Genomic DNA, 14689 nt, shown 5'->3' with positions numbered 1-14689 from the left:
AATAAGCCCTAGTTGTCTTGTTCTTGCTGTCTTCTTTATTCATAAGAATGATCAATCAATTTCTGAAAGAAGTCTGTTTTTTATTTGTTGTTAAGAAGTCTCCCTAGTAAGTACAGTAGGTAGAAAGGGAGAGCACGTTGTTGGTTTTACCATGTATTCATCTCTCTCAAATACGCTTCTGTTTGATGTGAGGGAGGTGAACAAGCAAGGCAGCTTCAAAAGGCATTGCACTTGCATTGTTTTTGCTTAAAACCATCAAGCTCAGGCCTTGGGCATCGGGGGTGGGGCACGGGAAGAAGGTTGTGTTGGGTCTCAGTCTTCCAATGAGGTTTGTTGCATGTGTTGAGCTGTTTCTTACACAGCCCAGTGAAGTGAAGTGTCCTCAGCGGGCATGCTGGGGTTTCCTAAAGAACACCTACTCTTTACAGTATTGACACTGCAGTGCTGATTCACGGAAGCTTTCCTATAGGTTACAGATCACAGCTCTATGAAAAATCTGCTTTAACAATGATAAATTCTATGCAGAATTTTACAGGCCATACAATAATCCCTGAGATAGGGCACTGACAACAGCGAAATTCCAAAATCAAACAGAATACAGGCAGAAAAAAAGTCTGCAGCTTACTATCTTTTCCAGTAGTGTATAACCACACAGAAATTTAGCCCAATCCATTTAAGAATAAAACTAATCGTAATGAAAGTCAGGGAGTATTTCAGCCCCTTACCTATTTTAAGGCAGGAGTAATATACAGCATACAATACACATAACGCAAGAGCATGGGCAGACCAGATTTACTGGGATTTGTTCTCCCCTTTTATTTGGTTCATCTGATCTGTACTTTTCTGATTTGTTAAGCTTTCAGAAAGGTACCCCAAGTGAACACGTTGTACCCATAAGGAAGACAGACAGTCACATAAGCCAAGACATATCATTCTTCTAAGGTAGCTAAAGTAATGCGTTGTTACAAAAAGTGCTAGGCTAACATCGAAGGAAACAAGCTAAAACAATGCCTTTTTTTTAAAGTGGAAAGTAGGAGCAGATGACCCCCTTATTGTACAATTATATTTATGCTCGGCAGTTGTATTTGGGTTCACTTCTTTGTTTATAGCTGTTTATAATACAAACTGTTAGCAGAGCATATTTTTAAAATTATTAAAAGGCACACATATACAGAAATGTGTTAAACTTGCAAGAAAACTTAACATTGCAAGAATGCGATTCCTAATTCCTAGTCCCAGTTATGCATCCAAGGAAAGTCAGATAATACTCCAGGTGATGAGTCCTGAAAGAAGACTACCTTATCAGGCACTACAGAGTATGAAACGGATCTTGCAGAAGCAGCTCATATTTCATAAGACTATGCTTATGCAAATGAGTTGTCTTCTTTCATAGCCAGAAAGTTTACTGAACAATTATTTAATTACGAATTTAATACTGAAATGTCTGATGGTTCAACAGCTATTGTTGTAAAGGAAGTTTCAGACTCGTGCAGCTGCTGTATGTTTGACATAGGCCATGAATCCACATACATAAGTCCATCTAAAAATGTCTCTTCAGAGTTATTTGATATTAAAAAATCCTAGGAAAGATGAAACAGGCAAAATAAATTCTGGATTTAAAAAACTGCACTAAAAATTCAACCACATAAAAAATTTCTTGCTCTATAACCTCAGATGTATTAGCATAACCATCACATGAATCTTTCTTCAGATGCCAGTGGGTAATTATAGGAACACAGGGTGGATCCTCAGCTGGTGAAAATCGTTATAGCTGCACAGAAGCCAATTTATGCCAGCTGAAGTTCTGGCCCATAAAATCTCTTCTAAACCTGAAAGAACATCTTGTACTAGAGTATTATTGGTCTTCAGGTGATTGAAAACCATCTTGATGAACGGTGTGGTCTCAGGAAAAATACCAGGACTGTATGTCTGACAAATTTCTGCTCAGTGTTCCTTTATTTAACTTGATTAGAATGATATATTTAAGCAAAAGCTTGCATGGAACAATGCACCATTAGTCACATGCCGCTTCTCAATAGTGAAACCATCAATTTTATTATAGATGTAAATATGTGCAAGAGGTCTAACTATAATTGGAACATTAGCCAAGAAACAGATGGGGATTCTGATTAAGAGTGTACCTCCTGGGTATATGTTGTACAAGCAGCTTCTCTAGAAGAGAGAAGGTTATCAAGCCCTCTTATGGTATATGCAAACTAGATATGAACACAGCAACACAAGCTAGAAATTTATTTATGAACACTGTGTGTTTAAGAAAATGTTCTGTTTCATGTAAAGTGGGCAAAGCATTAGCCTCCAAGCAATACAAAATACATGTTCTATGTCTTTCACAGAAGAGAAGTTTGGATTATTTATTTTTAAATTTAGTATTTTAAAAAAAAAATCTAGATCACCGGAGTAGGTATGAGCGATTTCAATACAGAAAATGAGTAATGTGTAAATGCTTGGTGTTACAGAAAAGAGATCAGATCTACGCACTTGGTAGAAGAATAATTATTTTTTTCTTAATAGATCTTTTAAATGTTATGGTTAACATTTAAACCCCAACTTTAAAGAACTTGATTTCAGACATTTTTTTAAGAACCAAGTTTTTTGCAAATACCAACCTATCCACTTGCCTTACCCACAACACAGGTAATCAACATACCCCAACTCTAAAGAACAAACCTTCCACTCACTCCTGAAAGTCACATCAGGACACCCTATAGCTTGCGTATTCCAAGAGCCATTTTCCTGCATCAGTCTCCCAGCTTTCTTTATAGATCCTGAGATTTGTTTCCTCATTTTCTAGTACCCGTGTTGTATTCAGCTGTTGGAAATTTGGTCATTGCCAGTGGTACAGATCTGTAGCAAAGCTGGTTTACAGTTCATATTACCCTGGCAGACCAGCAGACAACTATTAGTGTCCCAGAAGTATTCAGTTTAATTCAGACAGCATTCTCTATGATTGACCAGTGAACTAATATGAAGACCCAGAGCATCCTCTTTCTTCCAGAGGATTCTCTTTTTTCCACAATGATTTTCACACAGAACATTACAGCTCCCACTCACTGCACCTCACACAGATTCAAATGTGGCTGAAAAAAGCCATTTCATTACCTGATGCAACATGCAGCAAGTAATTCTGAGTAGCTACTGCACAGTCCCTTCTGACAAATACCTGTTTCCATATTTTCTATTCTCATAATGTACCAAAGACTCTTTCTTGTTATATTTTTTATATAAGGAACTAATTCCTAAAACAGTTTAGGTTGTATATTCATAGAATATTATATATGCTACACAAACATGACAATTAACTAAGCTGAGATAGAACAGCTCAAGCAAATAGGTAACTTCACCAAGTGACCCAATAAACATGTTGAAGATGGCAAAGGTTATGACTTCAATATTTAAACTCACAGGAAAATAATTTATCAGGAGTCTTCTACCTCTAATGTTCATCACGTTACAGGAGACCCATTCTTTTCTTTATGAGTAGATAATAAAGGTATCAGAATTACTCATGTAAATCAAATGGAGAAGAGACCTAGGGAAAAAACAAACAAACAACCCACACTCTGAAAACACATTGTGTGACAATGCTATAGAGGCCATAGGGAGCAGAACACAATCACATCTGCTGTCTGTGGACTAATGTGCCATAGCATGCAATTTTGTGCTACATAAACTCAACTTGAATACGCACTGTGGAATCTCTCATTCAACTGCTGTACAATTATTCCCACAACACTGCTTAGCTCTTCCACAATTATTGCTAATATTCAGTCTGCACTGAAAAGACAAAATGACTGACACAGGATTGTCCAATGAAGTGATGCAGACAGCAGGGAGGAAGGCAGGTTCTTCCTCCTTTTGCAACTCCTTTTCCCAGTTTTCCTCTTACCACTTTAAGCAGTTCTTCATAAGACACTCACAATGCCGTTCTGGTTTTCTACATGGGTTCTCTAGTGAGAAGTAAATCGAAAGACTGATCCCTATAGTCTTTATTTCCAGGCAGTCTCCTCACAAAGATCAAACAGCCTGTTCTATACCTGACATATCTACCACCCTGTTCCAGAACAATTCTTGTCTGCAGAAAATAAAGCTTATAGTCTCTCTCCCCTAAATGCTCTCTGCTTTCTTGATTACTCACCATTCAACCTGTCAGTCAGTTCTGTAATCTTCACATCATCTTCCACTTACGGTTTTCTAAGTTCACTGCAAGGCTGTGCTAAATCACAACAATAATTTCCACTAATATTAACTTTGCTAAAATACAGCATTTCCTGCCCACCATCACAGCCTAAATTCTTTTCCAAGTTCTATCTCCTGTCTCAATTACTGCAAATCCTTTTCTTGCTCACATCCATTGAAAATACTGCTGTAGAGAGTACTTATCAGCCAGCCATTTTGATCACATCACCTCATTTTCTGTTATTCCCTCTTTATCAATATACTTTCACACACACTGGTCAATCAGTCTTGGCAAATCTTTAGATGTTGGTGTGCCAAGATCATAGCCAACTGTGGTGACTGGTATGACCTTAGAGATCGCTTGTAGAGTTTTCTAGCTGCCTGCTGTATCCTAGACTCAAAGCTCTTTGGAGTGAGCAGGGAAAGGAAGTGATCTGTATTTTTCTCCTTTATTCCTGCAACATCCAGCACCATGAGCCGCTCTCCACAAAGCATGCTCCTGTATGCCAAAACCATGCATCAAACGTGACAGCAGTTTCCCTGCTAAGAACACTTTATCTTTTAGTCTAACATACCACTTCTTCTATGGCATACGGGTCCTATGATACTGTCTTCTAAAAGAGAGAAAAATATTTCAGCTGGGACACTTTAAAATAGTTCTTAATTATAAAAACAATAGAACAATGACAAATTCCTCAGGCTGGGATGGCATGGCTATCATTTCACACACTCTAGATATAGTAATTATAACAAGAGGCTTCATAAAGAAATCTAGGGATCACTGAATACTCAAAGCATACTTTTTCAAGTTTACCAGCTCTATTTGAGTTGTTTAGTCTGACACACATAATTCTAGAATTCTTAAAATATTGTCTTTATTTGCCATTACTAACAGCAACACTATCAGCCTCTCTTGAGCATGAGGGCTTCTTAATAATTCAGAACCTGGCAGAAAGTTTACTGTTCCAGAACTATTTCTAAGGAAAATTCTTCAATGCTGTTAAAGCATACAAGTGAGTTTAGTCTAGACCTATCTGGCTAATTATATACTAGCTCAGCTATACAGGTAGCAATGGAGGTTGACATTAACCCAAGCTGGCAATCCAATGATTAGTGGAAATGCAGATTGATTTGCAGCCCATGCTAAGGCCTGTGCTGCCATGGCTACATCATTATTGGCATTTAGTTCCTTTAAAATGAGCTACACTATGGCTCAAGAACATTGACTGATGTAGGAAAACTGTGATGCTCCAGACTGATGATGACAAGACCCAGAGGACAGGATTTTGTCCTGTCCATGTGTGAGATCCCACTTAGTGGTAATACTCGCTGCATCTCTAAGAGTATCTTTTGCCCTGTCACCCTTTGCAGTACACACCTATTCCTTGTGGCATTTGCATCCACTGCTACAATTAAAATTCTGCCTTGATTTCCAATATAAAACATACCCCATTAGCAGTAACTTTTTCTCTGAAATTAATCCTACATTTACTACATATGCTTCCCTATGATTGTTTTACTGAAAGTGGAGAGAGATGTTAATTATGCTTCATTAGTAAATTTCTTATGCGATAAAAAGCATTCACTTAATTTGAAAGGAAACATTTTGTGATTATCCAAAACCAGGTACCAATTTTATCACTGTAATAAGGTAAGTGTTTATTATAGATAGAATTTTGATGTCTCCCTTATTGAAATTTGTTTATGTTAATGAAATATTTAGATTAACCTTCAGCTCTTACAGTTGTTTTGCAATGTGTTCAGACTGAGCTGTTGACCAACAAAATTCAAGCTGGCTACCCATGGCCTTTAGCCTGAATCAGAGCACAAATGTCCTGAAGTCCACTGTGTTCAGAACCAAGAACTGTTGAGAAAGGTAGGAGGACCAGATCCAAATTATTTCTGCCACAAATGGCGTAACATAAAAAAGAAGAGGTCTGAAAGAGGCAGATTCCATTTTCACTTCCATAAAAGGAAAGGCTGGAGCAATCAGTGGAGAGGAGAATTCAAGGTTAATGATTAACAGGTAAATAATTACTTGCAAGGCACTGATAATTCTCTCCTTTTCCCATCTCTTGGCAGAATTTAGCAGTGCATCCCCCAACTCTCATTCAGAGAAAGAAGAAATGAAAAGTCTGCAACTTCTCTCATTTTTGTTGCTTTCTTGTATCATCACCCCAGCAAATACATATGGAGGAAAGAAAAAAGGTAAGATCCTATCAAACATAAAGAATGATCACAAACTGTTTTTGAAATGTTAATGCTATAAAAATTCAGTAGTATTGACTGTCTGGTCACCAACATGTTGGGGTTTGGGGTTTTTTTGAGTGTTATGTTCCCTTAAAATATGGCATTTAAAACTGTCTGTGTTTACTGGAAAGTGTAGTAGTTTGCAATTATAACAAACATTTTTCAGGGGAAATCTATACATTCTGAGACTACAGACTTAAGATAATCTGACCTTTAACAAAACTTCTGCTGAAGCTAATTTAAAAATGCATTAGTTTGAAAATACACACTGAACTGATATCAGCTATAATATTCTTGGGCTTGGTTCTATAAAATAGATTCAGTCTCCTACTATGAATGAAAATTTCTAGCTATCTGACAGTGTTTAAGCTTTCATTTTCTGAGTTACATAATGTAGGCTGCCTTTCACCTCAAGTGTGATGAATATCTTTGAGTGAGAGAGATACATCTGCAGTATGTTTTGTAGAGAAGTACTGTGGAGGATTTTTATCATTTACATGGTTGTACAAGCATTTTCTATGCATTTGTGACACTGCACATTATGTCACTATCTATGCGACTCGAGTATGACAGTGCATCTCAAATGCATTTAATGAAACCTCTCTAACGTGATTGACAAAGAGGATTCCACGGTTTTCTTCCTTGTTTGCATCATACATAGCAAGCTTTAGTTTTCCTTCTTTATCTAACTGCATTTCTAATACTTTGAGTCTGGAGGGGATAAATGTAGCTTTCTTCTTAGTTGGAAATAAAGCAAGATATGCACATTCACAGAAGTATGGCCTCTTTCAGTAGCGTGTTTTGCCTTTATGTTAATTTGTATTAACAGTTTTAGAAACCATTTGCTATAAAAATATATGTAATAGGCACAGTGATTTCAATCTACAGGAGGTGGAACCAGATTTCTTTGATTCTACACATTAAACTTCCCCTTGGGTTTCATTTTGAATGATGTAAAAGTCCTTGAATTAAAATGCAATGAGAACTGTAAGTCTCAATTAATGCCATAACTTGGCTTGGCTTAGCAGGCAGCAAGGCCTGCACATCCTTAACAGTCGCTGAACCTTAGCAAGCTATGTAGAAACCTTGATCAAATTCTGTATTTTGGAGAGAATAAAAAGATGAGAACACTAACTTTAGTTTGAGGCTTCTCGCATCATCTTTGCCCAGATGTATTCAGGCTCCACTGCATGCTTAAAGCTTAGCTCACCTTAGATAGAAACGCAAGGCAGAGAGAGCAAATCACTGCACTCCCATTCTTTTACAGCCACAGGTCTCGCCTCGGGCCAGCTCAGCGTTCCCCTGCCCCCCATCTGTGGCACCATTTATAGCAAGGTCATTCACTTCACTCTCTCCATCCCCCTTTCCCCTCATGACCTAGTATTCCCATGTCAATGGACTTCACTTGTTTGCTTATTGTTTCTGCAGCTTGAAACCTTGCTTGTAGGCCAGAAAAGGCGGATCATATGTCATACTAGTGCTAGCAGGTACACCTAGTTCTTAGTGTGCTGAAGTAAGAGATTGGTTTGAGAAACAGAGCAGGTTCATTTCTAAAAATGCAAAAAAAATCTACTGTGTTTTCTTCTAGAGGCTACCCACAGCCTAACTAGAGCTGCTACAGAGAGTAGTTAGCAAGGTTAAAGGCACTGATATTCCATTATGTTGAACTCGGACCCTCATCTCCTGCCAGATTTAAACCAGTACAACTCTAATTCCAACTGTTCATTTAGGTTAATGTACACTTCAGCACCTTTCACTCCCTTGTTTTTCCCCAGCCCAACCTCCGATGCACCAGCTTTGTCCAGAAGATAATGCAACTCACGCTCGTGAAACTTTGCCTTATTTCTGTTACCATTTGATTCAACAGTGTAGCTCAGATAGCTCTGCCTTTGCACAAAATCGGCTCCAGCATGTTACCCATACCCACTAACCTCAAGGAGTCTTTTTCTTCATTTTACTTCTCAGAGAGGCAAATCCATTTGCCATAACGGCATATGCAAATGGCAAATAAAGCATTAATCCTCACTAAGGGAGGGCTGTGAAGATTTTAGCCCTACATGAGAAGCCTTTTTAATGCTGTCAAGTGGAAATAGCTTTCAGTGAACATGGTATATATTTTGACTGAATATCCTTCTATGTTGGAGCTTGCTTGTTCTTGCTTTAGCAGGAACTGCAACAGTGAACAGTATAAGGAGCTACAAAGCCTTCTCAAAGTTGAGTGTCTGGCAGATAATTTTAGCAGAAGCAGTTGCCTGGAAGGGAATCATCCTATAAAAGAACAATCACTGTGTAAAAACCCTTCTTCTTTGTTTGTACCCAGCAAATAAACAACTCCATGCTTCAATTTTCTCTGTATCATTCTATCCACCTACACAATACAAGAAATTACATTGTAAAAGAAGAATTTATAGGAATTAGACTGCAGCAGGTAAATCGCTGTAGATAGGTGTATGCAAATCTTTTTGATCAAGTTATGTACATACCATACATACATACAGACATACATATTATATGTTATTTTATACTAATTATGTAGAGTAGGATGGACTGCATAACCAAGTAAACACAACATTGCATTTAAAACACACACTGAGGTTATTCTTAAAAAGCCACAGAGTGTTTCTTAAATGCCATGGTTTTCTTGTATATTTATATGGCAGGAAGTAAGTTTGGCATTTTTTGGCAAAAGTTCATTATCTAAAAGCAGCATCCCGGAAAAAGACCAGAAATAAGCACCTAAAATAACATCCCTGAAGTTTAGCCAAGATGATTCTTTCTAAAAGCATGCAAAAAATATTTCAACATAAGCTCTTATTTATTTTGATTCTTCTCCTGAAAACATAAAACTAGGTGGGAATATATTCCATTATTCCACTTCATGGTGTAGAGCAGAATTATACCGTTGTTGACATGAAAAATCATGTTGAGCTAGCACTTTTTACTTGACGGTCTCACAGCTGGCAGTTCAGCTGGACGACTTTTTCTCCCAAAAGAGAAGGTAACATCTTAGTTGTCGTCCAATTCTGTTATGTTTTAAGTATTACAGGGCTAACACCTTAAGATTATAACATAGACCATGGGAATGAATTATACAGAAATTTGAATAGCTGTTATGTTTACTTTATTCCCCAATCGTATTAAAGAGATGTAAAAGATGGTATATCAAATCCTCTAAAGCCTAGATAAAATTCCTCAATAAAATGCAGTGTACATGGAGTATACTGTATCAGATCTGAAAAACCACAAAAATAATTTCTACTTAAAGCTGAAGAACTATTAGAAATGCAAGAAAAATATTAGATTCAAAAGCCATTAACTGTAGAGATAAAGAACTAGTCTGCTAAGATGATGAAATGGTTACCTTTGACATTGAAGGTGAATATCACTTTTACTTTCTGACATTTCTTTAAAGTCAACAACAAATATTAAAAATGTAGAGAAGACCTTCCTTTTAATTCCTTGAAGCATATTCAGTGTAATAGTAATCTGTGCCTTAATCTTCCATTAATTCTGTGTGATTTGGGTTTATACTAAATGACAGAAGAAAACAGACCAAAGCTGGCAAAATCACAGGATACTAGTAACCCAGTCATACTTCTAGTTTGAGAGAAAATTATAATTTTCCAGCAGAGACACAAAGCTAAGATAGCAAACTCAATTCCTTTCATGGGACAGAATGGCACAGTAATCTGTTCCTCCTATCGAAACTCCTTGCTAAACTGTCCAACTAGAAGTTCAAACTCAGCTTGAACACGCTCAACCTTCCACTGTCTTCAGGTAGACAAATTAAGTATCTCATAAGTTTTGCGCTACTTACACACCATGGTTTGATGGGTGGCTGAATTTCAGATGAGCAGTTCCATGAGCAGCAGAACTAAGTTTTGTCCCCAGTCAATTAGATCCTACGTATCCTAAACTCCTCATATCCTAAACTCCAGCTGTGCTTCCATTACGTTCCTGCTCCAAGGTTTTCAGTTCCTTTCCCCATCTCTACAGCATTCCTATACTCCTGAATTACCCCATGATTTATTGCCCCCCATGGTACCCATGGTGTCCCAGCACACTAGCTTCCTCATGTAGTGACATAAACGTCACTAGGACCCTCCTCAGTCTGAGATCCGCTTCATGGTCTCTCTCCTCAGCCCTACACTACTGTCACCTCCTCATGCCTGTCACCTAGCATTTTCTGCCTTGCTCTGTGTACATGTGACTGGATCAGGGGTATGCTTGTGTCTTGACTAGCTAGTGCAGACAGGCTCACAGACCAGATAGTGACCGGCCCAGGGCTGCTCACTGCACCAAGTGCTAAGTTACTACTCTCCTGTGTTTGGTATCAGTGCTCAAACAAGACCAAATTCCAGGGAGAAAATGGTTTGAGCTAATTGCATCCTCAATGCCTGCATGAGTTGAACTCGGGCACAAGCTGGTCCTCTCCGAGTTTCCCTGTCTGATGAACAGCTGGTTGTAATGACAGCCACAGTGCAACCTAACAGCTAAGCTCAATGGATAAGCAACACACTAGAATTAAATATTTACTTGAAACCTATCTTAATGCAACAGCAAATGCGTTGCTACAAGGGTCTCTCTTCTCTATCCAGCTGTTGATTTTCAGAAAACATGTAGGAATTTAGTATTTGATACCTCTTTCTCTATATAAAGTTGGATTTAAATTGGCTCAAAAATATACTATTTTTCTCTCCCCTTTCTTCATATGCACAAATATATCATGATTACAGCCAATGGAAACAAGACTAAAAACCATTAATATTTCTAATTTACTTCAATGGAGTTTATGCATCACCCCTGACCTTGAAATTCAGGTCACTTCTAGTTAGATCATTTAAACAGGGATTCAGGAGCTAAATTTTATGACATACCAAAATATTGGTCCAAGAAATCCTGGAAGCTGGGAGTTCTGATGTGAGGGTACTAACCAGTTACAACTAATGATCTATGTTATGCTACTATTAGGAAATGTTCTACAAATGTATTTGCTGCCATTTTCTGAGTGGCTGTATTTCAGAAATATCGTATATGTACACACCATTTGCAATTTTCTCAGATATTTTAGAATTCTACCAACATTTCTACCATCTAAAACAGTTATTCTTCATTTCAGCACCTTAAAAAAATCTACAAATACAATTTCAGACATAAATTTTCACCAGAGTCCAAAATATAACTGTAGTCTATTTGAAGACCCTTTGCTTTCTCCCATGAAAAGAGACAATAATGGGAACTCGATCGACAAAGGAACTATCCTATGAAACAAGTTTCAGTATTCCTACTAACGCAAGTGACTGAACATCTTAATGAGGAGCTTAAATTCACCAGAGGATTGTAATTCACTTGACTTTGGCATTACATTCTTCTGACTACTATTGGTTCGATAGTGGTTGAACTCATATGACACTTGAGAAACTTGAACATAGAGAACATTTCTTGATAATGTGGCAGAGTGCAGTCTAATTGCTTAACTCATTTTCTTCCTTTTTCTCTCAAGGTTATAGGGGGTTTTTTATATATATTTAGTTTTAATGGAAAGTAACTACCAATAAAAACATTCATTATTAAAGAGAACATTTTTCTTTTCTGCTTATTTTGTGGTTCACTCTAGGTTTATGTTGCACACTTCATTTTGGAAAACAGTTACACCTAATCCATGTGGAGCTTCAGGGTTAGTAAGAGGGTTGCATCAACAGCAGTGCAATATTGATGATGTAGCTCATAACACCATATGGTCCCCTAGGGTGGCCTTAGCACAGTGACCTTTTTTTCCTATATGGTAGTTAGAGTTAAGAGACTGATTGCTGAAGCTAAGCCGGACTCTTAATACAGTGGAATAGCTTGGCAGCAGGTGGATGGGCCAGCAGCCACTTCCAAGCAGCATGATTAAGATTTCCTGGCAACATAACCAATAACTGGCAAAAGGGACAGAAGGGGCCATCTATCTGCACATGCCAAGACTGGGTGATAAAGTTCACTGCTTTGGCAAAAGGCCAAATGTGAATTACAATACTTGAAAAAATAATAAATTTAATGTCTATGTTCCAAGTAAAAAAATTATCACTCTCACATTTTGTACCCTTTCTTCTAGAACAATGCATCAATTTTTAAATTATATTACTATGATATTTTTCTCGCTTGTTCCTTTTAATTTAAAAAAAAAACTGTTACAAATGCTGATACCCTTAGGAAGCATTGAAGGCACAGGATTGCAGTTCCTTACGCATACCCATTATAATTAGCCAATGAAAGTTTTTGCTGGTGCTGAAATGCTTCTAATACAACATGGTTGTTTCATGGTTGTGGAAAAAGGAGTTTGCTTAAAAATACTCAGACATTCTTCTGCCCTCTGCAATTTGCTTGCCCAGTCCAGTGAAATCCATATGAATCTTTTTATCAGCATTACTGCTTATATTTGGGCTCCTACTTGGCCTCCAGACTTCATGGTGTTGCACCAAGTGCAACAAATAGCTGTCAGGTAAATCAGAGAAAGAAAATGACAAAAAAAAAATTATCTAGAAATATTGAATATGAGTGGAGAAGGTATTTAAACACATACCGTTCTCTGAAATAAAACCAGCATGTCCCACCTGAAAGATCAATTTTTTTAGAGAAACCCTCAAAATTTCTGCTATTTTTAAATATTTGATCCAAATACCACTTTCTAATTTTGCATACTGGTTTACTCCCTAAGTGAAACTGATGGAGACTACTTAGAGAGGAATACTGAACCACAGGGGAGATGATGACAGAGCAAATCCAAGGACAAAAAGTAAACCATACACGTTTGATCTTGCTTTGCCCCTGGAGTTAACAAACTCCCACAGAATTCTGCTACATTAGCATGTTATCCCACATCTTAATGCTAACTTTGTCAACAAATATATTGAAATACTGCTGAAATTAAATTTTTCATTTTAAAATCTTGTGTATATTAAATCACTTGTGGCTCTACTTTATGCATCTCAGACTGAAACAATCTGGAGTACCTGACTGAGGGATTCTAGTCAGTCTTTCAAGCACCACTCTTCTCCCTTTCAGCAACAGTGTCATAAGGGATGCTGGAAGACACCAGTTAGGGTTTAACTGCATGTTTGCCAATCTGCACTTCCAAAAGCTACTCAAATTAGGGATTCTGTCGAGTTGGGGTGGGAAGGCTGTGTGTGTGTTCTTTAGTTATACTAATAAAAAAACCTATACTCAAAACCTAACAAAATGTATTTTGATTTATTTACCAGGTAATTAATTGTTTAATTAATTTATTGTCCAAGCAATTGTCATGACTTCAGACTAAAACCTGTCCAGAACACACCTGATTAGAATTTCATGAGTTGTAATAAAAATAGTAGTAACTAAATTTTATAGGCTTTCAGACAAAAAACATGTTAAGAAATTATACTTACTATTTAAGAGGGTAGTATTTTTATTAGTTATATTTCCATTTGATTATTTTCTGTGTTGTGGCGAAGTAGAATTGCTAGTTTTCATATTTATGTCACTTAAACTTTTAACTTAAGATGACAGAGCCAATGCCTTCAAGGTTTCCTCTTCAGGCACTGGCAATGGGAAGGGAAAGGAAATGGGAGAAACCGATCTTTTTTTTAAGGGGGAATTGTTTGGTCAATTTTTATTCACTCTAAACAAAGCATTTTCAATGGTGTTATTTAGGCAACATTTTCACCCCAGAGTTTACAACCTTCCAAGGTTTTTAAAAGTTTCATCACTTTTAAGAATGATGGATGCTATGTAAAATTGTTATCATTATTTTCAGAAAGTCAGAAATGCAGTAGCTTTCATGTAATTGATTACTGTTACCGAAGCAGTGCATTGCTTTCAGTGCCTGAACCATCAGGAAGAAATAACAATATGAATTAGCAATTTTTTTAGGGCACGTGGAAAAGGTTTGACCTCCAACTTACTGCGCCAGATGTATCATTTGTAAACTACACATCTTTCTTACTGAATTATGCCATGCAAGAATCCCAAAAGCCTTCTACAGGTATTGAATCAAGCCATTAGTAGCTACTTAAATTCTTTTTTAATACCTAACCCTAGACTCCAGTCCCTATTAATGCTGCAGTATCACTCTTCTGCAACTCGGAGTTAGCAGTTTTCAGACCTTTCAAACATCTGTACAATTTCGTAATTGATCTTGACTAAAATAGCTTATGTCTATGATAACATATAGATTACCACCTCCACAACAGTACTGAACTAAACTACAAGGAAACTTGAC

General features: G+C 37.3%; 1 protein-coding gene across 1 annotated transcript in view; it reads left to right on the top strand.

Annotated features, from left to right (window-relative positions):
• LIPC (lipase C, hepatic type) overlaps positions 1 to 14689 on the top strand; it is a 105565-nt gene that overhangs the window by 33303 nt on the left and 57573 nt on the right. The window contains 1 exon segment of the mRNA XM_080396686.1: positions 6280 to 6405. Within this exon segment, the coding sequence (XP_080252812.1) occupies positions 6280 to 6405 (126 nt within the window).

This window comes from Falco punctatus (assembly GCF_963210335.1).
Source record: "Falco punctatus genome assembly, chromosome: 7".
In the NCBI taxonomy this organism is placed as follows: Eukaryota; Metazoa; Chordata; class Aves; order Falconiformes; family Falconidae; genus Falco; species Falco punctatus.
Note: the sequence above shows the minus strand (reverse complement) of the source record. Positions and strands in the feature narration are given on the sequence as shown.